The 27,734-nt window shown below is 37.7% G+C and overlaps 2 protein-coding genes across 2 annotated transcripts; one reads left to right on the forward strand and one right to left on the reverse strand.

The window, feature by feature from the left end:
- The first annotated feature begins 988 nt into the window (after nucleotides 1-988).
- On the forward strand, nucleotides 989-2,990 carry LOC136421953 (sphingosine 1-phosphate receptor 1-like). The gene has a single exon (XM_066409558.1). It carries the CDS (start codon nucleotides 1,506-1,508, stop codon nucleotides 2,979-2,981), a length of 1,476 nt encoding a protein of 491 aa, XP_066265655.1. The 5' UTR covers nucleotides 989-1,505; the 3' UTR covers nucleotides 2,982-2,990.
- Nucleotides 2,991-5,463: 2,473 nt separating this feature from the next.
- LOC136421952 (rho GTPase-activating protein 8-like) lies at nucleotides 5,464-27,544 on the reverse strand. The gene is made up of 12 exons (XM_066409557.1): nucleotides 27,129-27,544; nucleotides 21,129-21,290; nucleotides 20,268-20,355; nucleotides 18,958-19,089; nucleotides 18,205-18,291; nucleotides 17,300-17,398; nucleotides 15,735-15,857; nucleotides 15,001-15,074; nucleotides 12,345-12,422; nucleotides 11,813-11,941; nucleotides 11,104-11,213; nucleotides 5,464-9,552 (listed from the first exon to the last, which is right to left on the reverse strand). Exons 1-12 carry the CDS (start codon nucleotides 27,406-27,408, stop codon nucleotides 9,364-9,366), a joined length of 1,551 nt encoding a protein of 516 aa, XP_066265654.1. The 5' UTR covers nucleotides 27,409-27,544; the 3' UTR covers nucleotides 5,464-9,363.
- Nucleotides 27,545-27,734: the final 190 nt, after the last annotated feature.

The following is a 27,734-nucleotide window of genomic DNA, read 5'->3' on the forward strand; positions in this document are numbered from 1 at the left end:
GTTCATACAATCATATGAAGTTGGAAAGTGACTTTAAAAGCTTGGAATACTAGTTTTGAACGAATACCTGTTTGAAACCGGGGTAAAAGAGACCTCTAGCGACAGCAATAAATGCTACAGTTTACTTCTGTCTTGTGTTCACTAGTTTGGCTTCCTTTCTTTAATTTTTGTGAAATCATTGCGTTTAAAAACCTTTCGGCGCTATTTTTGTCGATTTTTGTCTTTTGGTTTGTTTTTTCATTACGGAAATAAATGCTACAAAATAGGTCAATGAACTCTCTGATGAACATCAATTTAGGAGAAGGATTTTAGATATGACTTCAAGAGACCCGCTTGCTAATTCTCACTGAAGTGTGAAGTAAAAACAAACCGCATGGTTTGATGAGAATCCCTGAAATACCGCAAATATCCTCGACCCAGATGGTTTACTAATCACTTTGTGGTCACTCGAATATGGGCCCATACGTAACAACTTGTGGTAAAGTCTTGTAGTATAACCGAGTCGAATGGATAGATGGATGGATGGATGGTTGAATGGATGGATGGATGGATGGTTGAATGGATGGATGGATGGTTGGATGGATGGATGAACATGAAAGAAGCATCAAAAGCAAAGAAACATGAAGTATTTCTTTGTTTCTTTGTTTCTTCGTTTTCGTGTTTATACTGAACAGTAATAAATGTAATCGTCCGTAAAAACTTGAAATACATTTATAACACTGAAAGAAAGTGCGGCTGAATTTGTAACAAGGCTTTCTTCTAAATTTGGATCTTAATAGCAAGACATATGAATATTTTCAAACGTACGTTGTTAGAATTTAGAGAAATACAATTAAAGGAGATACACAATTAGGAAAATACCATACGTACACCTGCGCCCATTGCGAAAGAGGATGCGTCCCCCCACTATATCTTCGTAAGAACCATAAGTAGATGAGCATTAGCACCAATATCTTATAGCTAAGTAAGACAAAAGTTGAAAGTTTCCCGTCATACTCCCGGTAAATCCGTCTATGATCACGCAACATGTTTTATTTTCCTGGCTCGAAAAAACAATATCACTGATTAGATACTGAACGTCCACCTGTGCCCATTGCGAAAGAGGATATGCACTCCATTATTATCTTCGTAAGAACCGTAAGCTGATGAGCATTAGCACCAATATCCTAAGTAAGAGAAAGGTTTCTGGTCATAATCAGACACATATGACGTCATTATCATCGTCATCGGTTGGCAGGGACGCAGGTGTAAGTTTTATCTAATTCATTTTGTTGCTGGTAAGATGAGTGACCTTTTATTCACCTGATGTTATCCTTCTGAGGACGCATGTTACGAATAGGCAGGGCACTGGATAGTGACTTCTTGTGTTACACAACATTTTGAGGCACAGTATTACCTTCTTCTCTTGTCTAACGGTGCGATAGACAAATACCTGCCGGGAACTATCTTCAACCTACCGTGGACTAGGATCTTCTTAGCCGAAGTTGACTAGAGCAGGCTTCACCATGTTCAACAACAGTTCTGCCTTTCCGTTTGTATCTGAAAATACGTCATCAGATGTGGTATTCGACAAGCAGCTCTCATGCTTTCTGTGGCATCTACGAAAAAAGACTATGCCCTCCGACCGGATTCAAGACGTCTGTTCTATCTACGATGACCTCCTAGAGATGGGATCAGTGGCGAACGTCATTTGGTGTGTTATAGGACTCTTCATCATCATTCCTAACGTTACAGTACTCGGGACAATCCTCTCAAGAAAAGAACTCAAGAAACCGATGTATTTTTACATGGCTAATCTAGCCCTTTCGGACATTTTGGCTGGTGTTACGTTACCGAGTTCCGTAGCCATACGTTTAGAGCCAATAGGGCTAACCAGGCTGTACAAACTGATGAATATGTCAAGTTTAATAATATACAGTCAGATGGTGTCCGCATCCGCAATATCTATGCTTTCCGTTGACTCATACGTTGCGATAAAGTATCCTGTGTACTTTCACATCCACGCTGGCGATGCAAAACGTAATGCTCTTGTAGCTATTGTCTCTTCGTGGTTGGTTTTGTCCTTGTTTGCCTTTTCCTCCAGTATGGGTTGGAACTGTCTAGATAAGGTCGACCCAGAGTGTGAAAACTTTTATCCTCCTGGTTTCATCAGCCTAATTGCGGCTATAGTCTTATGTATGGTCAGTATCATGTTGTTTACAAACATTAGTACATTTATAGCTATCAAACAACGAAGAAAGAGAAGGTTAGGACAGGGAGGGGCGCCACAACCGCTTCAAAACAATATTAATCAAGGGCAAAACATTGCGGTGGTTGGTCAGCATCAAAACAATGCACAAGAGGAGACAGACAGAAAATTCAGAAAAAGCGTTCGCAAGGCAGGAACTGTTATGATTCAAGTGGTAGTGGCGCTTTTTTTCTGGATCTTGCCCCTGGTATTCATCGCGATATGCCTCGTGGACGTTAAGAGATGCCCGTTACAAAAAGGCCCAAATCAACTAGCGATACTGTGGACTTTAAACTCTATAATCAACCCGATTGCAAGCATCGCCCGAACGCCGGACTTAAGAAAGGGAATCTGGCAAAATTTTATGGCTATTCATCGTATAGTTGTAACGGTTTTAAGGAGAAGCCGGACAGATCCACTACACGAACAACATGTATCAGGAAATAACGCCCAACTTCAGGGAAGAGCCACGCAAGAAAATCAACAACAGAACACAACGGAGGAACGTTCCACAACCGGAAACAGCCCAAACCAGAATGTGGAGGAAAGTTCGACGCATGCGCAGGCCAGATCAACCTCCACACCCTGTCAGTCAGAGAACAGACTTGAACCCGGGACAGCGAACTTAAACACACATCAAGATAAACAAACATACAAACAGAACGAAAACAGTACCACCTTCGGTCGGGTAGTTACAGAAAGAGCTACTTCAAGAAAGGTGAGCGCAAATCTTGCCATTGAAGAAATAGACTGAGCAAAAATCTTATACACTGGCAAGAAATGATTATAGAATACCGCCAAGAGCCATAATGGCAAGTTTATCTGTCCTTGATATTTCAATGTAGAAAATGCGTTTCTTGTAAAATACTTTGCTATTAATCTGTATGTGATCCTACTAAGCTACTTTTTCAGCTTTACGTCGTATGTATGTTTAATATTTTAAAGATACATGTATGTGTACATGGAACGTGCGATGTAGATGCATTTGTAAGGACGATATTGTAGCTCATAGCTTTAGACGATAACCTTTTACTTCCTTGAATACACGTTTGCATGTGAGTATGTGTACTGTATTGTTATTCCATAGAAATCAATCATTCACTTGTAGGCAGCGTGGATTTGAAATTATAGAGTACATGCAATTGTAATCCATGATTACACAGTGGGTAACCTACGTAAAATTTAGGCTTTGGCATGATCAGCGCTACGTTACTTGCAATTACCGCTTGTAGCGTCCAACATTTCAAAGCAATATCGTCATGACTTCACCCGACTTATGAAATCCTTCTTCACTATTTTGCAATATTCATTTTTAAAACGTTTCTGAACCGGAGAGATAAGCGCGATGATACCGAGTTAACAGGTGGTTCTTAGTCAACAGGTGTCATGCATCAAAAGCGACCCCTAGTGACCAGAGTTGTTATAGCAGGTAAAAAGTTTATCCTCGTTCAATGACCTTATATGTGCGTCAATGCAATTTGGCAAAGAACGTCAACCAGCAAATGCAAATCCGATTGATCTTTGCTATTCAACCATACAAAATGACCATATACATGGTGGATAGATTAACCTTTAAAGCGCAAACACATAAAACAACCGTACAAGACGAAAATGCCGACTTGTCCCAATGAAGCATTCTCTTCTTTTGTCTGTGGACTCCTTGTTCTTATAGGAGCATAAAAAAGTCAAAGTTTATAAAAGTACCAAGTAAAACAAATTCGGACCGCGACAACAATAACATGCACCAAAAGAAAGACAGAGAAAAAAAGCCACCCAAAAAGACAAAACATCTTAATGAAAAATAAAAACACATCAAGACGATATATTCTATATTGCTGCGTCAGACAAAACAGAATCGGAGCTACTTTTTACTTATGAAAATGCAATCTTAAAACTCCATATGGAACAATAACTTCCTTTTGTACTCATTGCTTATCAACCAATCAGAGATAGAAGAACTTTCCATTGTCCACGAACGGTTTAGTGAATGACGTCATTTCTGACATTTTACTTTCTTCTCTCTTACAAACGTAAATCGCATTCTTTTAGGCAGAAAAAAGAAATGACACACGATATAGTTAGATCGTAACAAAGATTCAATGCACAAAAAAGTTTGGAATAGTTTCATACCGAGCGGTTTTTCAATGGACACAGTTGGATGAGCACCGAGCGTTATGTTGTTGTTGTCAGTCGACACTTAACAATGGTTGCGCAATCGTTGTTGGTACGTCGTAGGAAATAGCTGCAAAATCATTCCACAAACAGGTGATATTCCAACAAAAAGGCATCTTGAACGCATTCTCTGTACACGTACGAAGAATCGGGATCAATCCAGTGTCGACCGCAAACCTTGCATACACTCTCCCAGAGAATTTTGTTCCCATGCGGCCTTGTTTACATTTTGATTCTCGGTGCGTCACGTGTATTTTTTCCTCCCGTCCATGTATTTGTGCAGTGTAACAACCCCACAATAATCCACGTTGGGTCCATACCATACAAAGCAAATCCATACTGAATTCCTTGCGTGTTGATATCTTCGGAAACTCGCAAAAATCCAGAGTGCGCGCGGGGACCGTCTTTGTCCAAAGAATTTGTAAACATAAACCGACTTTAGCAACTGCGTCACACTTAACTCTAGGGCGCATGCGCCAGACGTATTTTGTGTAATTTGTATAAAGTACGGACCGTCATTGGACGATATAACCATTCTTCTTATGACGTAATGACTTAATATATACCTGTGGATAAAAGCATTATCCCTGCAAGCTAGCCTTTCTTACAAACCAAACAAATTACAAGGCTCCGTCCGCCTATCTTTGTAAGAACTTTTTAAAGTTCTTTAAACCTTTTCTTAAAAATGCGAGAGATTTCTGTCGGTAGCAACGTTCTTTTCCTTCCAAATAGTAGAATATTTCTTACATTATATATAAACGATAGTAACATGTACTTATTTGGTAGGGTCCGAAATTTGTACAGCCTCTTTCCACTAGAAACTGCAACAGCTGAGCGATTTGACATACCACTCAATAAATGGCATAGATAAAGAACTAATTTCTTTTTACGTTTTGGATCATACGTTTACATCTTGTATCATTTATTTCAATAATGAAATCAAGGATCACACATAGTCGCTGAAAGGTCACTCTGCGATCGCCGTCAAGCAAGTACATGTAGAAAGAAGGCCTAACCCAATCTATATGGCATTAATATGTGAAATGACCGCAAAATAAAACGTGTTGGAGATACATCTTTTAATTCTAGAATAATGAATGCTTAACCATTTGTAGCACCGCTATTATTGCGTCCAATATATTTCTCGTTAGTTCTAGTTTGAGGAGAAATTTTCAGCACAAAATTTCTGTCCGATACAATACAGCAATACACTACAAACTGCTCGATATGAAGTGAAAAATTTTACAGACATTTCGGGACTCTTTCGTTGGTTTGTGTTTTGAAGGAGCAAAGAATGAAGAATAGAAACGGCAGAAGTTTGAAAAGAGAAATCACAAAAATGTAAACAACGATATTCAGGCAAGACTAAGCCAAACAGAGACAAATAAAAATGACATGATAATAATTAAGTGTAGAATCATAAGAAAGAATGAAGAAAAAAAGGAACTAAATATCATCTTAGGAAAAACAACAAAAAATATGATAGACCATTGCATTCAATATCATGTCATGGTATACTTTCACATTGAAGAATTCACATTAATAATATATCGACTCAAGTAACTATCAATAAACAAAAAACATAACATCATTTTTACATACTATATTCTGGGCCATAGTGAACAACTTATTCAGCATCCAATAGCTAGACCAACTGCAATATACTGCTTTTTTTAAAGTTCAAATCTTAAACTATACAGAATAACCAAATTCTTCATACTTAATAAGAATAACAGTGGTATACATAACATTCTCAAAACTTCAAAACCAGTTTTATGATGAATATCAAAAGATTTCATGGAATGTGGCACAACATATTATGAAAATGTGTCTGTATTCATAGATATAGAAATGTTACAGACATTATCTATTTGTAGCTGAGTATTTGTAGCTTTGTGTTTCCTTTGTCTGATTTTGTCATGTTTATGTGGTCCAAACCTACCCTGCATTTGGAGGGGGGTCTAGGATCTGTAGAATTGAAAGGTAAAGCAGTCATCCTCATTTGAGGTGAAGCATGATGCTTTTTCAAGTAGCTAGTGGTAGTGCAATGTGGCTTCACTAAAGATCATGTTTTCAGCCAAGCACACCGGGTCACCCCTACTCTTCTCGATAAGTGTGTTGGGTTCTTTTCATGCAGAGGTTTGACGCTTGTGGCTAATGCCTGAAGCTCCCTCATACACGGGGCTGCCAGCTTTACATCACCAACTTAAGTGACAAATGCAATCCCTTAAAATATGTCTGAGCTGGATCGAACCTCACCCTACGAATTTGATCCATATGGCAAAACAGCTGTATTGTGTTATGGCTTGCACCATATACATACAGAAAAGTACCCTGAAAAACAGCTTACTCTTCTAAAAGGAAACAAGATCTTAATGAGTACCCCTAACACAAAGATGTGTGGGTATAGTTACGAGTCATCACTTTTTTTTAATTCTACAACATTGGACCAGATTTCCAATTCTCAAAGTATCCTAGTACACCATTTCTGCATTAAACATCTTGTTAGGCAATCCAACTGCGAAAACACACGAAGACAAACAAAACATACCAACTGATTGCAATACCTCCGTTTTTGCGGAGGTAACTACATGTAGGTACCTTCCCTATATTGTACCGAAGCACATATCCTTGAACAAGTAGTACATTTCTTTACCTTAATGTCACCACAATTGAACTTTCATTCATTTGGTTGTCATATGCATCAGTTGTTATTTGCTGTTGTATAGTATACTTAGTGTCCTATCCATTGTGAGAGTATAATCTATCACACATACACAACTGCAGTTAGTAATCGTTTTTAACTGCAGATGTATCATATTGTTAGAATTCCATATGTTACAATTGCATTTCAAAAGCTAGAGTTTTTCAGTGCTAAGATTATATTTGTCATCAAAATCCGTTTAGTAGTTTTTGTTATTAGAAGTTACATGTAGGTAGCGCATACTGCGATGAGTGAACACCCAAAATACAAAACAGTATATTTCAAGTTCTTTCGAGATCATCATATTTTCAGAACTGAGCATTTTCTGTATTCAGTATATACAAAAAAAACACTCAATGACATACTGCCAACATCTATATAATATATATGCAAGCCATTTATCAAAATCAAGATTATTTTTTTCACTGTATGTCACATAATTGCATTTAACCTATCCTCCTTTGTACCGTGTACCCCAAAATTTATGCAATGTTCTGTCATTCTTAGATTTCACCGTACATCATACAATTTCACAACTTCACACCGTATAACCCTCAATTTTTAGCATCGCTGTACCACACGCTTGGTTATATTGTATAACTCGCTATCCATAGCATTCTTGTACCACACAGTACTGCATAACATATAATTTTTGCACTTGCATACCTAGACCGTATACCCCACAATGCTATGCTCTTCTATATCATACCCTTTTCGTTAAGCTACATGAAACCTGAACCCCACAATGAATTTCGTCTTGTTTATTTTGAAATAAGTATGTTTAAGAAACACTTTTGAAAACCAACTTATTACTGTATCAGTGTTATGTTAGTCACCATCTAAGTAATAGATGTGAGTGTTAGTTTTAACCTCTATATATTGAGCAGTATAATCTACTACATTTCTGTTACAATTAATTGTCATTACTTCATGGAAGTTGACCATGAATTTCACTGTACTGTTGTGCTATTTGAAATGTACCTAATAAGTGGACTATAATTTCTTTTGCATATTTGCAAAAGATTTCCCTTAACTGTTATACATACATGTACATTAGACAAGAAATGAATTCACATCAATAATATTATAAGACCAATAATTTAAGATCATCATAGTACCCTGGCCCATTTTTCTGGTTACTATTGAAAGAAGCAGAAATTGCACATATTATTATGTGAAGCACTCTTAACATGAAAAGTCTTGAAACTGGATCTTGATAAATCATACATGTATCTCCTTTGTTATTTTATCAATAACAGTATTATGTATCATTGGAAGATTTATTTATCAACCTTGATAATGACGAACTTTTGCTATGGTCATGGGTTGAGGGCTAGGGCTATTTACATGTATGTGAGTGAGTCGCCAAAAAAGGGCAGAAATTTCCATGCCACAGAAACTATGTTGACGGGAATTTTGGTACTTGTGTTTCGTGACGTTCTTACATACATGTAGTCAGCTCTGGTATTTGACCTTGACGCATATTGAAAATAAAGTTCAGTTAAAGCCGTGGCAAGTTGCTTGGATTATTGTGAATGTTGATGTATAAGTATTCCAATGATACATTATACTATAAAATTGATAAAGTAATAATGGAGATATGATTATGAATCAAATTCAAGTTTTCGAACTTTTTGTGTTGAGTGTGATACATATTTCCATTGGTCACAATGTTGTTTTTCTTTCCGAGCTCTTCTACATGTACTAAGAGTGGTATTTTGATATTAAAGCCAGCTAACACAGCATATACAGGTCCGTAATACTGTATAGATTGTACAATATAATGAAACAAAAATACACATTCATTTGTAACATTTCCTACTATGCATAAAAAACAACAAGATGTAAACTTTCTTTATAGGCAACATAGAATATACACATACTTAATAAGTTCTTATGCTCACAAATACTCCCTGTAAACCAACTAATATACTACACAGCAGAAATGATTATGCATATTTCAATACAAACCATAAAGCACATGCAGATGCAGATGAGGATTTATCATCAAATATGTGGGCTTTCGTTTTCCTTGGGGACAAAACTTGTCTTTTAGTTTCAGTTTTATGCATTTGGTGCAATTTTTTCTCAAAAGTCAACAGTGGTGCAATTCATTTTGTGCAACTTAGAAATATAGATTGAAAGCAGCATCATTCTTGACGGACGCCAAATATAAGTTAACTCACTGTTGTCAAATCCTCCTACGCATCCAAACAAACAAACAAATAAACAAAACAACAAGACTGCCCAACGTTACGACCTAGGGTGACGTCCCCCAATCCCTGATGAACAGGTCTTGATGGTGTTCCAACAATCTCAGCGTGAACATGTTGATTGGTCCTAGCGACATCAGCGAAGCCGCCTGATTGGTCGACCAGAGGAGGTTGGGTCCGAACACGATACTCAGGTTCTGGGCGGTCATCTTGTTTTCTTCGCTGTACAGAATGACCTGCAAGGGAAAAGAAATTATGAGTAAAGTACCACAAATTCTCCAATAACGTACACATCTCCATTAACGTAGGCACCAATAAACAACAACACCAAGTCTGTTACTATTTAGACGTTGATCGAGTGGTTGTATTCTAAGTTCCATGTGAGTGTGTGGTGCCAGCTACCATGATCAACTCCTGATTTTTCAGAGGCAGAACCCCCTGCAATGTATGTAGTACACATGTATGCAGCCAAAGAATGAAGCCAGATCATAGATTGAATGCCAAAACGTTTCTGTTTTCATTTTCAGTTTTCATCTCAATCAGAAGTACTAGACTAGTACTTCCCCCTAGGCTAGTATATGACACAATAATAATAATAATAACTTTAGTGAACAACAATTGTACAAGGTACAAAGTATGGCATCCACAGGTACATAACTAAAGTTCTATAAGGCTATTCTATCTATCTAATACAATATGGTAATAGTAGTATGGGATGACAATGGGATTTTACAATCATTGGAGGAGTTTCTAACGTCTAGACATTCTTTAGTATATTTTCCTATGTATACCATGCATGGGTTGTCACATGTCATTATTCATCTAGATTTGCAATTCGAGTCCATTGAGATAAATCCTGGTAAATACGACAATAGCATTGAGTATACTGTAAATGCATTTATGTTTGCGTGGTTTTTATTTCACACTAAGGCGAAAATGGAGTGTTCACGGTGGTTTAAAGATCACGGCAGTGCTATAATTACAAATTGCTACAGTGCTGGACAAAAATGTTTGCGGTGGTTTTAAGTTTGCGGAGAAACGGTCACCGTGAAAACTGCAAACATAAAACCACCGCAAACATTTCTGCATTTATAGTACTGTAGTAAATTACATATGACACCATGTAAGTCACAATGTGAGATGCATGAAGGAGTTTGAGTCTAAAAAAAAACTAGAATGATTAGAGTAACATGCATGTTGATGAGCGACAACAGCAGGGATTCGAACTCCCAACCTCTTGGTCCAGAGGCAGGGTCGCTAATCACTACTATGCCCACTACATCATGACTTGACTTGATGTGGATCCACAATTAGCTTCAAGTTGACATTTCTTTTACTGGCTATTCTTCCTTATCAATACAAAATCATATAATGAAAGCTCATCTGTGTTGGTAGTAATCATAATACAATGCTAAACTTTCTTCCAACACTAAGGTATTCAGGGATCAAATTTTCAACGACCACTGGTACTGTCGCCTTCTTCAGGATTAAAAATGACCAATCACTGCCGAACGTAAACTCGCGAGAGTTACGGACACGTGACTTTATTGACAAGTGTCATTGCCGGTACGTGACGTCAGCAATTGGTCAAATGTGCCAGGAAGTTTATAACGCCCTGTTGTTGTTGTTGTTTATTGGTGCATACGTTAATGGGGATGTGTACAAAATCATGTAACACTGTCATAACAGACAGGGCAACCACAGAACAATCATGCCTAAAATGCATGGTATACATTTAGCAAACTATCATGAAAGTGAGTGTATTCAGTTCTGTTAGGACTACCCACCTCTTCCAGAAAGTCCACCAGGAATTTCAGCACAACATAGTTGAGTTCTGGTAGCTTCCCACTGATCAGTTCCTTAGTGGCCATCAGTCTGTCATGGCCGTCCAACTCTCCTATAAACACAAACAACAACATATGAGGTAAATGAAAACATCAACACTCAAGGAAAACCCAAATTATCACGTTAAACACATGATGTGTCCAAAATACAACAGTAAATAAAAGAAATTGTACTGTTGGCCTGTTGATATGGAGGGACAAAAACAAGTTGACTGTGCAGGGCTTGAAATACTGGGCGCATATAATGTGCACTTTTGTGCATCAAAAATTGGAGCTGTGCAACTAATTCATAACTGTGAGCGCAACGGTGCATTTAGATATCTGTGTGGAATTAAATATGTAAACTAAGGTACTACAGTACTGCACACAAGTATACAGCATATTCTTGACATATCAGTGCCAGAGAAAATACCAATTTGAAAACATTTGCATTAGTACATACAAAGTTCAGATTCGAGCTCTAAGAGCAGAGGTTTGTAATTCAAGGTTTTGCTGACATTCTACTGTTGTTCACCAAAAATATTTCCTGTGCACCTAAATTTCTATTCTTTGGTATTCCCCAAGGTAAATTTTCAGCCCTGCTATGACAGTAACAGAAAGGCCTGGGGAAACGAATGAAAACAGATGTGGCCTAACATAAAAAGTGACTGACCGTGTATTCTCATGACTTCGTCGTACAGTTGGAAGGTTATGAGTGGTTCCGGCATCTCACGGAGGAACGTCTTCAGGATGGCCGCGGCCAGGTGTGGGTCTCCCAGCTCCGTCCAGTTAACTGTCCTACCTAGATAGTAAACAACATCTATGTGATTATGATGTACATATATAGAAGGACCTGAGACCAAAACTTTTGGGACATTTGCAAGAAACATTAGCAGGCAACTAAAATACCATTATTTTGCAAACTGTCCACTAAAGCATACAATGCACAAAATAATCCATAACATCAAATTCTAAAGCCTACCCATACAAATGTAGGCATAGACCCAAAGGGGGTATATGTATATATACCTAGGGAAGTTATAAATGTACATTCCAACCACAAACAGCTTAAAAATTCTTTCTTTCCACATGCAATTACAGAACTCCTTGACCCACCCTAACCCCCCAGTCACCTAAGTGATGCCCAATACAGTTTTGTGGGGTTAACATTGACATTGAGAAACAAATAACATATACTGACGTACCTTCATTGTACATTTTCTGCACTTCCTTCACCATCTTCGCATTGGCAGATCTTCTGAAGATTCCCTCTACCTCCACACCTGAGGAAGATTTGTCAACAAAACAACCATCAGTGTCAAAAAACAACAATGTAAAAACCCAATGGGGCGAGGACGCCGCTCCCGGGATTAGAACCCGCGCTAATCTCGATCCGCACGGCTTGGGAAATCAACGTGCTAACCACTAGGTCCGGACCAGTTAGACTGGTCAGTTAGTGGAGGTTGATCCCCACTGTTACACTACTCCCCCTTTTCTTTTCAGACTCGTCCCGAGTCTCCGAGTACGACATCCCTGTGTGATCTGATCGTTACTCACAGGGCCAGCGTGGGAACCACTGTAAAAACCCAAAGGGGCGAGGACGCCGCTCCCGGGATTAGAACCCGCGCCAATCCTGATCCGCACGGCTTGGGAAATCAACGCGCTAACCACTAGGCTAAAAGGTCTGGACCAGTTAGACTGGTCAGTTAGTGGAGGTTGATCCCCACTGTAAGTTATAACACTACAGAACTGTCCTCGGTGCTGAATTGCTGGTTTTTACCCAATAGTAATACATTATGTAGCATGCCATGACTCAATTGGTAGCAATCCTGGTTATGATTCACCAACTGAATCTATTGTACCTGTTGACAGTCTGTTTACCAATTTGCATGTCTGTTTGTATGGCATACCCGGTAAACCGCCTCATGGCGTAACACACCAAGTTTGTACTGAATAGTACAAGCTGCATATCCGGGAAGATTTATCTGAGCAACTCACACCGGAATGGATTTATACTCTTTTTGATACATACGGTGGGTTCTTTTATATGCTCGAGGTGTGGCTCGTCTCAAACATGGGACCTCTATTTATCGTCCTATACGAGGGATTTCCCTAATCGGAAGCTACATGTAGGTACTTATTTTCACCTGAGCGAAGTGATTAAATTCGTGTTACAATGTAGGTGCCTTTCCCAAGGGCACAACATCAGTGGCATGTCAGGGAATTCAAACCCAGGCCATCTGATTTCTGGGCCAAACACCCTAACCACTACACAAAGACGATGCCAAAGCAAACTGAAAACCCACAGAACTGTCCTTGGTGCTGAACTGCTGGTTTTTGCCAAATAGTTATAAATCATGTAGCATAACAACCTTACTTATGACCAGGCAAAGGGCTTTTATCCCATCCTACCTGTTGATTGCCTATACACCAATTTGCATGTTACTGGTAGGGGATGCAGTCTTTTGGATGGAGGCCCCAAGTTTCATGAGAGTCACACTTCCAGCACCTTAAAAAACCTACCACACTTATCGAAAAGAGTTGGGGATCTTCCTGATTTGAGTGAATGCTTCTGGTCTTACACAGCTAGCGTGTGCTTACAGTACACAAAAACTGGTTGGTTGTAAAAACAAGAAATCAAAGATCCCATAAATGTACATTGTACTTCCGCGAAATGTTTTTAACGTTTTTGTGAATTTCTTACTTTGTTGCTGATTCTATCTAGTTTGCATTTTCCCACTGGCAACAGACATGCATATAGCAGGAAATTGAAGACAGGAAATGAGATAACCTATTCTGGGACCATTCTGGGACCTTTGACCTAACTTCCTGTCAGTGTCCTCAACACGCCTAGCATGTGAAAACACAATCAGACACAACAAAAAGAAGGTCCCATACCGGGGGGCCCAAAATCGACCTTGACATTCATCTTCCCAACACCTAACCGCATACCAAATATAATCATCATCCACCAAGAGGTTTTTGAGGTATGCTGACTACAACAAGAGTTCCGCGACCTCATATCTCCATGAACAATTCTATTTATGCAAATGACTTACACATTTACATGATATATGCTTAATCCTAAACATATTTATCTTACTTACACATGTTGCAATATTGACTGTACTATAATTTTCCAATTTGATGAGTTTCGGTGCTTTTGCATTAATTATGCAAATTAGGAATTTATTTGCATAATTGTTATCTCTTGATGCTCCACTTTCCATAAACTACATATGTTACATGTATTTGAGTCTGATAATGGAAAACACTGCAAATATAGATATTCCTCATTAGCTAAGCAAATTAAGTCCCAATTAGCATAATTTGCACTTCATTATGTACATCTCTGTCTAAGCTACCTGCATACTAAATATCATGGAAATCCGTCGTTCCTTTGTTCAGTTATTCTCCTTAGAAGATTTTCACGATAACGCCCCTGCAGTTCCAGAGCAAGCTACTAGGGGGCCCAAACTCACACCACGTCTTCATTACACCACAAGCTATCTGCCACCAAAAAATCAAGACCATAGCACGTCCAGGTCAATAGATAAAAAAATTGAATTTCTGCTGCAGTACCAAGGTCACATACCAGGGGGCCCAAAATCGACCTTGAATTTCGGATTCACAACACCTGCCCACATACCAAATATCATCGTAATCCATCCAGAGGTTCTTGAGTTATGCTGACTACAATAGTCCGGAAACACAAACACAAACACACACACACACACACAGACACACCCAAAACTATATCTCCATTTTTCATGGAGATAAAAATACGGAAACACCAACACACACACACAGACGCAGACACATCCCGAAACTAGATCTCCATAAAAACAAATTAATACGGACCATGTTGCCTGAGATATGCTGTTGTCTCCTGCATGACTTTGGGTAGAGGTTCCCCATGGTTGTGGATCTTCAGACTACAGATAAAAAATCAAACAAGTTAGTAACTTTGCCCTAATCAATGTTACATGTACATGTACCTCATGTACCTTATGTACTAATGGAGATCTAAATAAAACAAACAAACAAAGTCTCGCACTTGAAGGAACCACTTTCTTCTAAGATTTCAAAAACTTACAGAAAACAATTTTGCAAATATAATTCTAGTTGCAAAAAAACAGGTATCTGAGTTGCTTCACTCTTTTGTGGTATACTTTCATATGCTTTTCTCAGTATGTTTCAAAATAAATGACAAGTGAAATACAAATAATATGTGCATGTACATAGTTATCATATTAGGTCAATTCTAGTTCAGAAGCTACATATAACTTCTTATGAAAAGTTGTAAGAGCTGTTCACAGTTGTCATATGATTGAAAACTGAAGGCACTATTGGGATAGTCATGCTTGTGTCTAAAAAAAATCTGTTTTGTTTCGAAAAAAAACAAACAGTTTTCATTAGATTCTTGCCATTGGTTAGGTCTGTCATAGCCAGTTTAAAAATTCTATGACAACAAAGTCGTACGGTAGCCTACAACGATTTCCGTAATGAAAAATCATTTATACTTGCAGCATTCCAACAATTGGAAATTCAAACAAATTCTGAAGTATAGAATTGTCCTATAACGTTATCCTTACAATTCCAGGGTGACTCCAAACTGTTGCGTTGGGCGAGGTTGCTCGTCGGTTGCGTCCGGCGACTGACGGTAAAACGTACTCGAAGCTTTCGGCTTGTTCCTTTCCAGCAGTCTCTTGTCATGTCTGTCAATCAAAGATAAAGGGACAAAGCTGTCATCCTCAACTGAGAATAGTATGATGATTTTTCAAGGAGCTAGACTTATGCTATGTTCCCAAATGTGCCGGTGACCGTAGGGGGTGTAGTCCTGGCAGGGCCCCGAAGACACAAATTTGTTGTTGTTGTTGTTGTTTATTTTGTTAACCCAGGAATACATATCGCCTGCAGGCGGCGTTTTTCAAAGATTCCTGGGGGGTTTAACCCCATACATAGTAATACATAGTAACAATAAAACTGTCAAGTAATAACAAATAATACAGAAATAAAGATTGACTTGACAACTTTTCATCAAACAACATAAATCCTTATCAAAATAACTAACAGTAACGTAATAGACTAGAAATATTGACTCAAAACATAAAGATGGCGAATCAAAACAAAGAACTTAAATGTAAATCAACATGATGTCCCGGTGAATTGCAAGGAGGGTACCTTATTGGTGTTTGCATAATTAGCTCACTGCATCTTTGTGTAACTGTGTCCCACGTTAATTTTAAGTCTGAGTTAATATGATTCAGGGTCCCGACTGGGTTCAAAACTATCCCGGGAGTCGCAGGGAGTACAACAGGGCCACGTAGGGGTCACGTCCGAAAGTGCCAAAAAAACAGGCGGGGCCCCTTTTCCAATTGGGACCTCAGCAATACAATGGGCTTTACGTTACCATCCAAAAAGTGGAATGCAGCATCTTACAGCATGTCCAACCCTGCAGTTGGATCCACAGAATCTTATCTGTATGGCAAAACAGTGGGGTTGTGCTGCCACTTGTGCCACGCTCATAGCACAACCCTATCAACGAGCTTTTAGTCTTCAAGTTACAAGGTAGCTGTTGTCTGCTTTTAGATTTTGTTGGCATGACATGTAGGCTTGAGAGATTAGCCAGATAAAAACTCCTCTTTGTAAAAACCCAAAGATTCAAATGCCTTTCACTCTATTATATCCCAGTCTTTTGTTAACCTTCTCCCAGCTGCCCAACTCTGTAACCAATAGGGAATTGGGTGCCAAACAGCTACTTCAGTGTGTTAAACGTTAAGGAAACTATAGTCATGCATATGATTGTACATATACTGTAGATATATTGGTTGGGCACCGCTCACTAACTCAAGAATAGGTCATGAGAACTCCATGCAGCTGTTCAAAGTACAGATTTAGTCATTCATTCATTCATTCCTCGTCTTCTTTCTTTATTCCTCCTTTCATTCATCCATTCATACGTTTGATATCTCATTCCTTCATGCATTTATTCACTAATTCATTTGTTCACTCATTGATTCACTCACTCTAGTACAGGTTGTGGGACCTCCAGCTGATCGAAGTACAGGTTTAGTCATTCATTCATTCATCCACTGATTCGTTAACCTGTTCATTCATTAATCTGTGTGTTCATTCGTTCACTCGTTGATTCACTTACTCTAGTACAGGTTGTGGGACCTCCAGCTGATCAAAGTACAGGTGTTCCTTCAGTTCACTCAGGAGGTTTACGTACATGATCTTCCTCCCAAACTTCACACTGTAACACAAACATTCACTATTAGAACTTCCAGGGCTCGAAATACTGGGTGCATGTACACTTTTGTGCACCCAGAACTGTACAAAAAAATGTAGTAATGCACTCTTTTGACTGTGGGTGCACCAGTGCACCTAGATATTTTTGTAGGCTATAGGGTAGTACTATAATTACACATTAATACACAAAATATTCTTGAAATTAAAGTTTCAAAAAAAATAATACAACCTTCGTTGTACTTTGATTGATGTATTACTTGTTTACATAGTTTTGGCGTTAGCTATAGAATTTCAGGCAGTAGGGTTTGTAAATATATTTTGCTGAATCAGATATTCTACTTTATTTCATGTTGTGCATCCAAAATTCTTTCAGTACACCTAAATTTTCAGGTTTTGAGCCCTGAAAACTATGATGGGAGGAAACATAATAAGATTTTTCATACATCAATTTCTTCTTATATATGATTATATAATACTAGACTTTTCTGACTAAAAATCATTGCAAAGAAGACACTCTGACATTTTACATGATATTGCAATATTCTGATTTCTGAATTGATGAAGATTTTCAGTCTATGAAGATTTGATTTGTCTAGAATTCATGTAAAACATCATAATTCTACATAACAGTAGACATCATAATTACATATCAGGAATTGCATCATGAGGAAATATACAAATAATACACAATCATCATAGATGCATGAATGATGGTTCAATACATGTAATGTGAAATTTTCAAGCTATTTTCATTATTCTTGATATACCAAATGTTTCACATTGATGACTTATAAAGAGAGTTCTACCTACCTTATTATAGGTTTGAAGATTTTCCAGAGAATCTTGATGAAGTTGGTTGGATGGACGATATACAGGGCCTTCAGATTCTTCTTGTACCTGCAAAACACATTGTCAAAACAGCTTAAAAACACTGGTTGAAGAAAACACAAGAAAACCACATCAACCTTTCTTAAAACATTCTCAAAATGACTTGAGAAACAAAGGCCCTTTAATAGCTTGCTAAATTTGTACATGCCATTTCCATAAAATGTCAAGGTAAGGTGTAGTCCCATAGCCTTTTTAAGGCTGTAGGGGCAGTGGGTTGTTATTCACTGTGTCTAGGGCATAGTATTGGAATGCAGAGCCCATCTCTCTCCTTCCACGGCTTTTAACCTCCCTAACTGAAGTCAGGTACCCATTTTTACACCTGGGTAGAATGAGAAAAGTGTTAAATGCCTTTTCCGATGACACAAAATTTGCGGCATGACAGAGGATTCGAACACAGGACCTCTGGGCCTAACACCCTAACCTTTACACCAACACGACGCCACATTTCATTTCATATCAGCACGAAGTTTCATTCTGTCTCCTCATTAATGTTATCAAACTTTCATTTTCTTTATGATTATGATTATGATTTTATTCAGTAAAGAACTCGCGGGCAACACAACCCGAATGTCGTTAACAAATGTATCATTTATTATGTCAAAAGCGTTTCAACATATTCATAAACTATATTATTAATTATCATTTATTATATTGAAAAAAAGGAAGGACACCTACTTTCTGTCAAACTCTCTGTAAGCCTGAATGAGCCACTTGAAGTTGGGCTTGTTCTGACTGTTGAGTCCGTAGTGGAAGTACACCAGCACATAGTCATTCTCCACATACTGGTCCAGGGTCTGGCGCAGGTACCTACAGAAGGGGAGAGGAAATAAAGGGGCATTACCATAAAATTCCTTTTTACGTACGCACCCCTCCTAACGTACGCACCCCTGATTTGAGGACAATTGCGGGCCTGACTCAGTGAGTTGAAACGTTCAGGGGATTTCGGTGAATAGTTAAGAGGTTGACATGAATGATCATCCTTCCGATGATGTTTACCGACTTAAAGGGTTACTGAGAAAATGTTTCTGGGTAGAAAATATCAAACAATTTAAATATACCGGGTATTAATTATTTATTCTTTGTTACTGATTTATTGTGTGGTTATTACCGTAGCATTCCACACTTCATTTGCATGAAGATGTACTCTCATGCTGATATGCGATTTTTCCGAGGAAGAACCCCTCCTAACGTACGCACCCGACTTTGGCGTCAGCCTGGAGCACCTGCTTGCAACTTGAAAAGTTTTAAAAGTGCGTACGTAAATAGGGATTTTACGGTACTACATGTAAGATTATGGACTGACAAGTCACAGAAGTCACCCACGACTATGACACCAGAGGACTACCATCCACTATGTCTAGAGCATGGTATTGGAAGGTGGAGCCCATCCCTCTCCTTCCACTGCCATTTTACCTCTTACCCAAACGGAAGACAGGTACCCATTTTTACACCAAGGTGGAGTGGGAAAAGTGGCTTTCCCAAGGGCACAACGTCAAGCCAGGAATGTCAGGAATTGAACCCATGAACTATAGATCTCATGTCCGCTAGCCTAGCTTCTAAATTTGCCATAAAAGGGCTACATATACAGTACTGCAAATGCATTCACCTTTGCAGGTTTCCACAGTGTTTCAAGTTCGCAGTTGAAACAATTCTGTAGCTCAGTACTGACTGTACAGTTAGCAGGGGTTCATCTAAATCGGGAAAGAGGGGCGCTGCGCCCTCTTGTTTCACCCCAGTGCCCCCTTGTCGAATTCAGATTTTAGCTTAATCCCCAGCATACAGCAATCAATTCATCGATAAATACATAGAATTCGCTCCTCTGCCTGTGTGTGCTCCCTCTTGTTTAATTTTTCTAGAAAAACCCCTGCAGTTAGTAATAGTAATACTTTGGAAATGCATATTCACATGAATTCATAAAGGAGAGGTCAATGTGAAAACCTGCGAAAGTTTCAAAATGTATCTGGAGGAAGCTGAGGTGTACGTACCCCAAGAGTCTCTGGTGGTCGAGCTCCTTACTGGTAGGTAATCTACAGCAGCTGAAGATGATAACCTTCCTACCATAACTGTCGTCACCTGAAACACAAAGGTTATTGTTATCATTCGTATTGTCATAAAAATGCCTATCCACAAAACTGCTATGACTAAGCGACCACACAGGGACAAAATTGGATTTGTGCATCCACATGCACTGATTTCATAATTGGAAGATGGTGCAACATGTAAAAGTATGATTTAAAAGACAACAATATTTGATAAATATTGTATTTTAAATTTTTTATTAAAAATTGTAATATAATAAAAATTTCACATTTTTATCAAAAATTGTATATAATAAAATTACAAAATTTTAAACTTTTTTTTAAAAATTGATCTTTATCTATGAAATTCGCAGAGCAAGCTGACAAATATTCAGTTGCTCATTGGTCCCAGAAGCTGGAAAAGGAGTGTTACTTAACTATCAAATTACAGAAGTCTTATTTAAAAACATCAATAATTATACTACTCAAGTCAAGACACACACAAAAAAAAACATAATTTTGTTCTAAAGACTGATTCATGTTAGTGGGTACATTTCTGCAACTACTACATTTCCTGGATTCCAAACCGCCAAAACTGCGTAAGAAGACCACTCATCAGAGGACCAATCAAATCTGGTCTATGTGGACAGGTGGTGGTCACTATAGACAGGATTCTTAATGCTTGTGTCAATGGGAAAAATTATCTAAGGGGCCACCAAAAAGTAGTCGCATTGGCCAGGTGGTCCTTATGTTGAGGCTTTGAGTGAAGATTAGTATTAAGTGAAATATCAAAACCCCCCATCGTGAAATGTTAGAGTCCACACTGACCAGCCAACTCCACTATGGAATGCTTGGCCACATCGCTGAAGTCTTCCACAGGGACGGGCCGTGCCACTGGCGCGGGGGGCGCAGGGGGGAGGGGAAGGTCCGTGGGGCGGGGGATGGTACCGATCACCGCTCCTTCCGCCTCCTTAGCAGCTTCCTCAAGATCTGGAGAAGAAGAAAATACAGTCTTAAGTGTTGATCATGATTTGCTTTATACAAATTTTCTTTCCCACTAAGGTATTATACTCAAGGTTTGAAATACTAGGTGCATAAAATTGTGCACTTTTGTGCACCTACATGTACTTTTCTTACTGTGGGTGCACCGGTGCACCAGGTACTAGTAGCTAGATACCTGTGCAGGGTACAGGGTAAGCTACATACTACTATCGCACACTTATAGACGTACATGTATACAGAAAATTCTTGACATTTGAGTATCAGAAAAATAATAAAACCTCTTTTGTACTACTTGATTACAATTTTGCTTGATTGATATTTTTCATGGGGTGTCATTGTAAGTTTTCAAATCAAACGTTATAACTTATATTGTCATGTTTTGCTGGCATGAAGATCTTCTGTTATGCATTAAGATTTCCAATTTTATACCCCCCAAATGTCAATCTTGTGCCATGATATTTAATATCAACACTACACCAATATATTTCTTAGGTTCTCTGATATTCCAAACTGGAAAGAGGACACATTAATAAAAGAAGAGTGTTTTCATGTGGATAATCCAATTTAGAAATATTTCTTTCACTTTTAAGGCAAGAAATCAAATTGCTAAAGCACAATCACTCTAATCTAAATGTCAATCAATCAACAAGTTTTAGCTTTATTTAATCTAATTAGCTAGCGGCACAATTAAGGTTGTGTATCGAGTGCTACATGGTAGACAGTTTGGAATATACTGATGAATATTTGACATTTTCTCAGTTATTTCCAAACAAAAATTCCAAAATGTACTAATTTGAAATGTTTACTGGAGAAACAGACTTGGAAGAAGCATATACATCAGCTCGAGGATAAAAATAGATTGCCAGAATATTGATTTTCTTGATTGAAACATGAGCAGGTTTCGGAAGATTACTATATATTGTGTTATGTTACCTCTTTGAAAAAAGACGAGGTCCATAATGTGAATTTAAAGTAAGCTCCAAAATCATATACCTTCAGATATTAAATAATAAAGGAATATCATGCTGCTGGATTAATATTTTTAATAAGAACACAGAACATACTATTAGAGTGATAGACAGCATTAGTTTGTAAAACGGCAAAAATTCAAGTCAAGCTAAAAGTAAGTATACATGTAGGTAACAAGCACAACAAGCGCAACAACAAAAGGACAATAACAATGTTAACACGGCCACAACAACAAAAATTAATATCCTTCTATCTATAGCTACCACAGCAAACACCTACTACTAAGCAAATACAAGAAGGGCAATTGATTAATTGAAAACCAAAATTTTTGTCTGTAGACTTTGAAGTGGTTAATTCTTTTCACAGTCACACTACCATAAGATTAAGACAGATTCAAAATGTGTTGGTTCTAAATCTACTATTTTCCCTGCCTTGTACATGTTTTCTTCTGCCTTTGTGTCTCCTCTGTACATGTCTGCCTGAAATAAAACCAACACAAAACAAAGTTGCAAAAGAAAATCTTCAAATTTGCAACAGAACTTTCAAAGTACATTCACCAAGTACATGCTTGCCTTCATAGCAAATATAAATAAATTCAAATCCTTAGCAGACTGTAATAAAATCATACATTGTACATGCGAGAATCAAAAATGAACCTAAACCAAAACCATTTTATTCTACACATATTGTGATAAAATCTGAAGACTATATTGCACATCGTGATTCAGTGAATCATCTTTCAAGATCTACCTGAGTGAACAAAAAAGTGGAAAGTGTCTCTCTGTCATAAACTGTAAATCATTAAAATTTTGTGCCGGTTTTGTTTTCATGTTGCCCTCGGCGCGGACCACTGCAAATTCAGCACACAGCAAATATTTCACCCTTGTACAACTACTGTACTACCCATGCCCAATTAATATTATTTCAACCGACAATTTAAAAAACCTTTTCCCTTGAGAAAACCACATTAAAAAGTAAACATATCTACTGTAGCTAAGTTGCATATACAAATACAATTGCACATGACCGTGGTACAATGTACAGTCCTCAATATTGACTATTGAGCATTAAAAAAAAGCTAAATCTATTTTCCCTTATCAATACTTGATTTATTTATTTCGGCATTCCTCTGCAGTTAGTATTTCATTATTTAGTAAAGCTAGTCTGTTAATTTTCCTTGCTTTCTTGTAATTTGTAAATCTGTTGTGTGTACGTAGTATTTATTATTCCTTTTGTTTGACCTTATTTGCTTAAGAATGTATGTTATAATCAACAATAATTGTTACGATCATACGTATTATCTCAGTTGTAACGATCATAGATATATTACAATGATTAATTAATGATCAGTTTCTATAGCTTGTTTTGGGGAAGACCCATAAAAAACCATAATACATTTTCTGGTCTCCCCGTCACATTCTTTTTCATTGCTATAACTATATTAGTAAGATTACTAAGAAGTGATTTCTTTCTCTTTACAGGCAAATAAACAATAAACAAAAAATAAACCTTAAAAGGCAACACCTTGATTAAACAATGGTTTCACGTCTTCAGAAGAGGGGCCTATAAATAGTTTGGCGAATCATCAGTATCTACCGCTAATCAATTCTCCCGGCTTGTGAAAATCAATAACATTTTTCACACACCAGAAATGTCGCGAGGGCAAGAATACAGGCCGATAGAAGTGTCCCAGTTTTAGTCCATGAATATATAGATTTGATATTAGATGTTTAAATCTTATAACTCAGCACATGCAACTTACGAAAGGAAATTCAGTCAATAGTTTCACACCTTTTTGATTGCTTTTAAGTGAACTACAGTATTGATACATTGTGAACTCTTTTCAAACTTTCTTATGAATATATGATAAGAAATATGATACACGAAAAATAGATGAAAACTATGTATGAAACCTAAATCCATTTTTAAGTCTTAGACTATATGAAACATTTCTATTTTGCAGATGAATCCATATTTTTTTAGAGACAGATAGAAATATATCTCCCATTAATCAATAATAAAATAACTATTTCTGAAACTAGTGTTCAGGGCTAAAAATACTAAATATTGGATCTGGAGCTGTGTACCTAATTCTTTTACAATGTCACCCGGTGCACCTAAATATTTGTGAAGGTTTACCTGCGCAAAAGAACTATCATAATTTTACACATTGCCAAGTACACAGCACATTCTTGACATTTAAAGGGTAGAAAAAATAATAAAACTTTAAGCTTTGCTGTTCTAGACATGTTCAAAATGTTGAAGTTAGCTAATAGAACTTCAAGTTAAGGGTCGGAAGGGAGGCAATAACTGAATAAGTTTGGAATTGCATTTTTCTGACAACGTAAGTTACGTATCTTATCTTATGTTGCAACTTTTGCAACTTGTACACCCGAACTAAATTTCCATGTTACCGTAAAATTCCTATTTACTTACGCACCCCTCCTAACGTACGCACCCCTGATTTGGGGACGATTACGGGCCTGACTCAGTGAGTTGAAACGTTCAGGGGAAAAACCCTCCTAACGTACGCACTCCAGCATTTCGGTGGATAGTTAAGAGGTTGACATGAATGATCATCCTTCCGATGATGTTTACCGACTTAAAGGGTTACTGAGAAAATGTTTCTGGGTAGAAAATATCAAACAATCTAAATGTACGTATTATCTATTCTTTATTACTGATTGATTGTGTGGTAGCATTCCACACTTCATTTGCATGAAGATGTACCGTACTCTCATGCTGATATGCGATTTTTCCGAGGAAGAACCCCTCCTAACATACGCACCCCGACTTTGACGTCAGCCTGGAGCACCTGCTTGCAAATTGAAAAGTTTAAAAAGTGCGTACGTAAATAGGGATTTTACGGTATTGTGCACCAGTGCAAGTATTCCAAAAAAATGATGACTACTGCATAAATTCTGCAGAAACTGCCTAACCAACCCATTCTTCACTATACTAAAGCCAGTAAAGGTACCAATTTAAAAATGTCAATCTCAATATTGCCACAGCACACTAAACTAGTACTTTGGGCAGAAAATTCCCGCTGGGATGAAATTACAGACAAGACACATGCTATTCAGACCGTCCGCAGCATACAAATTATTTCTGCCCGACTAACAAGACTGGCTGCCAATTTGGGACAGGCACCAAATGAAATTACGTGTGTGGACTACTACACTGGACACACTGTAACTTAATCAATATCTCACTCAGCATGATGCGGTAGTTTTCTTCGTCCACTAATGATGGGAATAGATACGTATACTGCTTATTAGACTGTGGGGAAATTAGAACTAGCAGATCATCATCGTGGTACACTTGGTTAAAACAAGGAACCTCCTTGGTTAAAAAAATGAAGTGCCACTTAGATTCTAGTTAAAATTTTGTTAACATTTAGCATGTTTGGAATTGTTTTCTATGCTTATTTGATGAAGTTTTGAGATTAAATGCACTCAAACATTAATTGTAAATGCCCTTTGTCTATTTAATCAATTAGATTAAGGACTGTTGTCAGCTTCGAAATCCAGGAAAAAAAGGTTTCAATTAAGCTCTTGAAGCCTTGTAACAGAAAATAATACAAATTTGTTCGTTCAAATTTTCAAAAGCACAAACTGGTGAATATGAAAACCATGAGCCAATCATGATTACTAGCAATATTTCAAATCACTAGGAATTGAGTAGATACATTATTCCAAAGATAAAACTCAATAAGTACTGAGTTCTATTTGCTTATAATGTCATGTACTGATAATATGTAATGTACTCCTAGTATACTGTAGATCCTGAAATTTTGACAGTGATTTTCTTATTTGTACATGCAGTTTTTTGTGGTGACTTCTTCCCCAGGAATTCATGACACCATGACTCCTTTGTATGACTACTAGTACTAGTATGGTATTACATAATTGCTCCAATGACACATGACAAATTCAAAACACAATGAAATCCTTATTTTTTCTCCTACAGCGAAATATGTTTAGATAATAACCACCTTGAAAGTAAAAAAATTCAAGGCAGGAACTGTATGAACATAAAACTAATAAAAATCTGGAATTCTACTTGCTTGAAATGATAAATCATAATGTCATCTACAGTTCTACTGATAACATATAATGATGGCTGAGACTAATGACAGAGGTTCCTGTCATTCTGCCAATAAGAATTTTTTGCACTATTGACAGGATGCTCCTGTCATTATGAATGTTTTGGGCACTATTGACATGATGTTTGTTGATATTTTTTGCACAAATAACAGCATGTCCCTGTCGATAAGAGTTATTGACAGATCTATGTTCCTGTCAATAACTGAATAAGAATTTTTGCACTATTGACAAGATGTTCCTGTCATTCTGAATGTTTCGGGCACTATTGGCAGGATATTTCTGTTGATACGATTTTGGGGCAAACTTGATCTATGATGACAGCATGTTCCTGTCAATAAGAATTTTTGGGCACTATTGACAGGATGTTCCTTTGATAAGACTACTGAAACACCTTGTGACCCTAACCCTAAAACCTTGATGACAATGCTGTAAAATAGTGCAAAAATAACATTTGTTTACATTCTCGAAGACGAAAATTTAAGTACAATCATAAAATTTTAATTAAAAGAAAAATAATATTGTGACCAGGTATCAAACCCATATATGCAAGGCTTATAAGTTTCAAATCACTTGTCATCATGTCTTCTTTATGTTATTATATATCCTTTATCATCATATTATTTTTCATTCCTAACTTTTTTTCACTGATGAAAATGAAAGCAAAAACTGTCAACACGTATGATTGTATACATCTGACAAAAACCGCACCCATTTTGTAAAATTCGAAAATTAATAAAATAAAAAGTTATACCTCGTTCAGCCGCTTTCTGCATGTCCTCGTCGTCCGGTTCGAAGTCCTGGTATGACCCAGTCGGGCCTGGCATCGCGCTTGGGGCCGTCTCGAACCCGAAGTCGTCTAGAAGATTTGTCGGCGGCGTTTCAGCTTTTCTACCGGTGGTGCTGTCAGTGGAAGTCCCCAAGAAAACCTGGCTTGCACCTACCGAACCACTTCCGGCGGCCGCTTGCCCACCTCCAGACGGACTAGGAGCGCTCTCGCTGCCGAAGTCGATTAATATCCCCTCGTCGGACATGACTAGACGCCTAAGTTGCCGTGAAATGTTGATTTTATGTCGCAATTTCTGCAGAAAGTGCAGAATTTTCTCGACAACACGTTCGACTTGCTTTCTAAACCGCCATTTTGTTTTTTAACGTGACGTCATTCGGCAGACGGATTCTGCCACTTTGTACAAAATATAAATTTTATAACATGAAAATACATATTCACCCAAAAATTAAATACTAATATAATTTTCATATTTCATGATAAACCGTATATCATAAATTATCAGTAAATTATTTTTTGAAGTGGAGTTTTCCACATTATTGCAATGTCTATACATAAACAGGACACCCCTGC

Source organism: Branchiostoma lanceolatum, chromosome 16 (genome assembly GCF_035083965.1).
Source record: "Branchiostoma lanceolatum isolate klBraLanc5 chromosome 16, klBraLanc5.hap2, whole genome shotgun sequence".
Classification (NCBI taxonomy): Eukaryota; Metazoa; Chordata; class Leptocardii; order Amphioxiformes; family Branchiostomatidae; genus Branchiostoma; species Branchiostoma lanceolatum.

What these genes read in the sequence shown, in the direction of transcription:
- LOC136421953 (XM_066409558.1), top strand. Translation starts at nt 1,506, where the DNA reads ATGTTCAACAACAGTTCTGCCTTTCCGTTTGTATCTGAAAATACGTCA.
- LOC136421952 (XM_066409557.1), bottom strand. Translation starts at nt 27,408, where the DNA reads ATGTCCGACGAGGGGATATTAATCGACTTCGGCAGCGAGAGCGCTCCT. An exon ending in TACAGAGAGTTTGACAGAAA is followed by an intron (nt 18,292 to 18,957) that starts GTAGGTGTCCTT and finishes TGTGTTTTGCAG; the next exon opens with GTACAAGAAGAATCTGAAGG. An exon ending in ATCTTCAAACCTATAATAAG is followed by an intron (nt 17,399 to 18,204) that starts GTAGGTAGAACT and finishes TTTGTGTTACAG; the next exon opens with TGTGAAGTTTGGGAGGAAGA.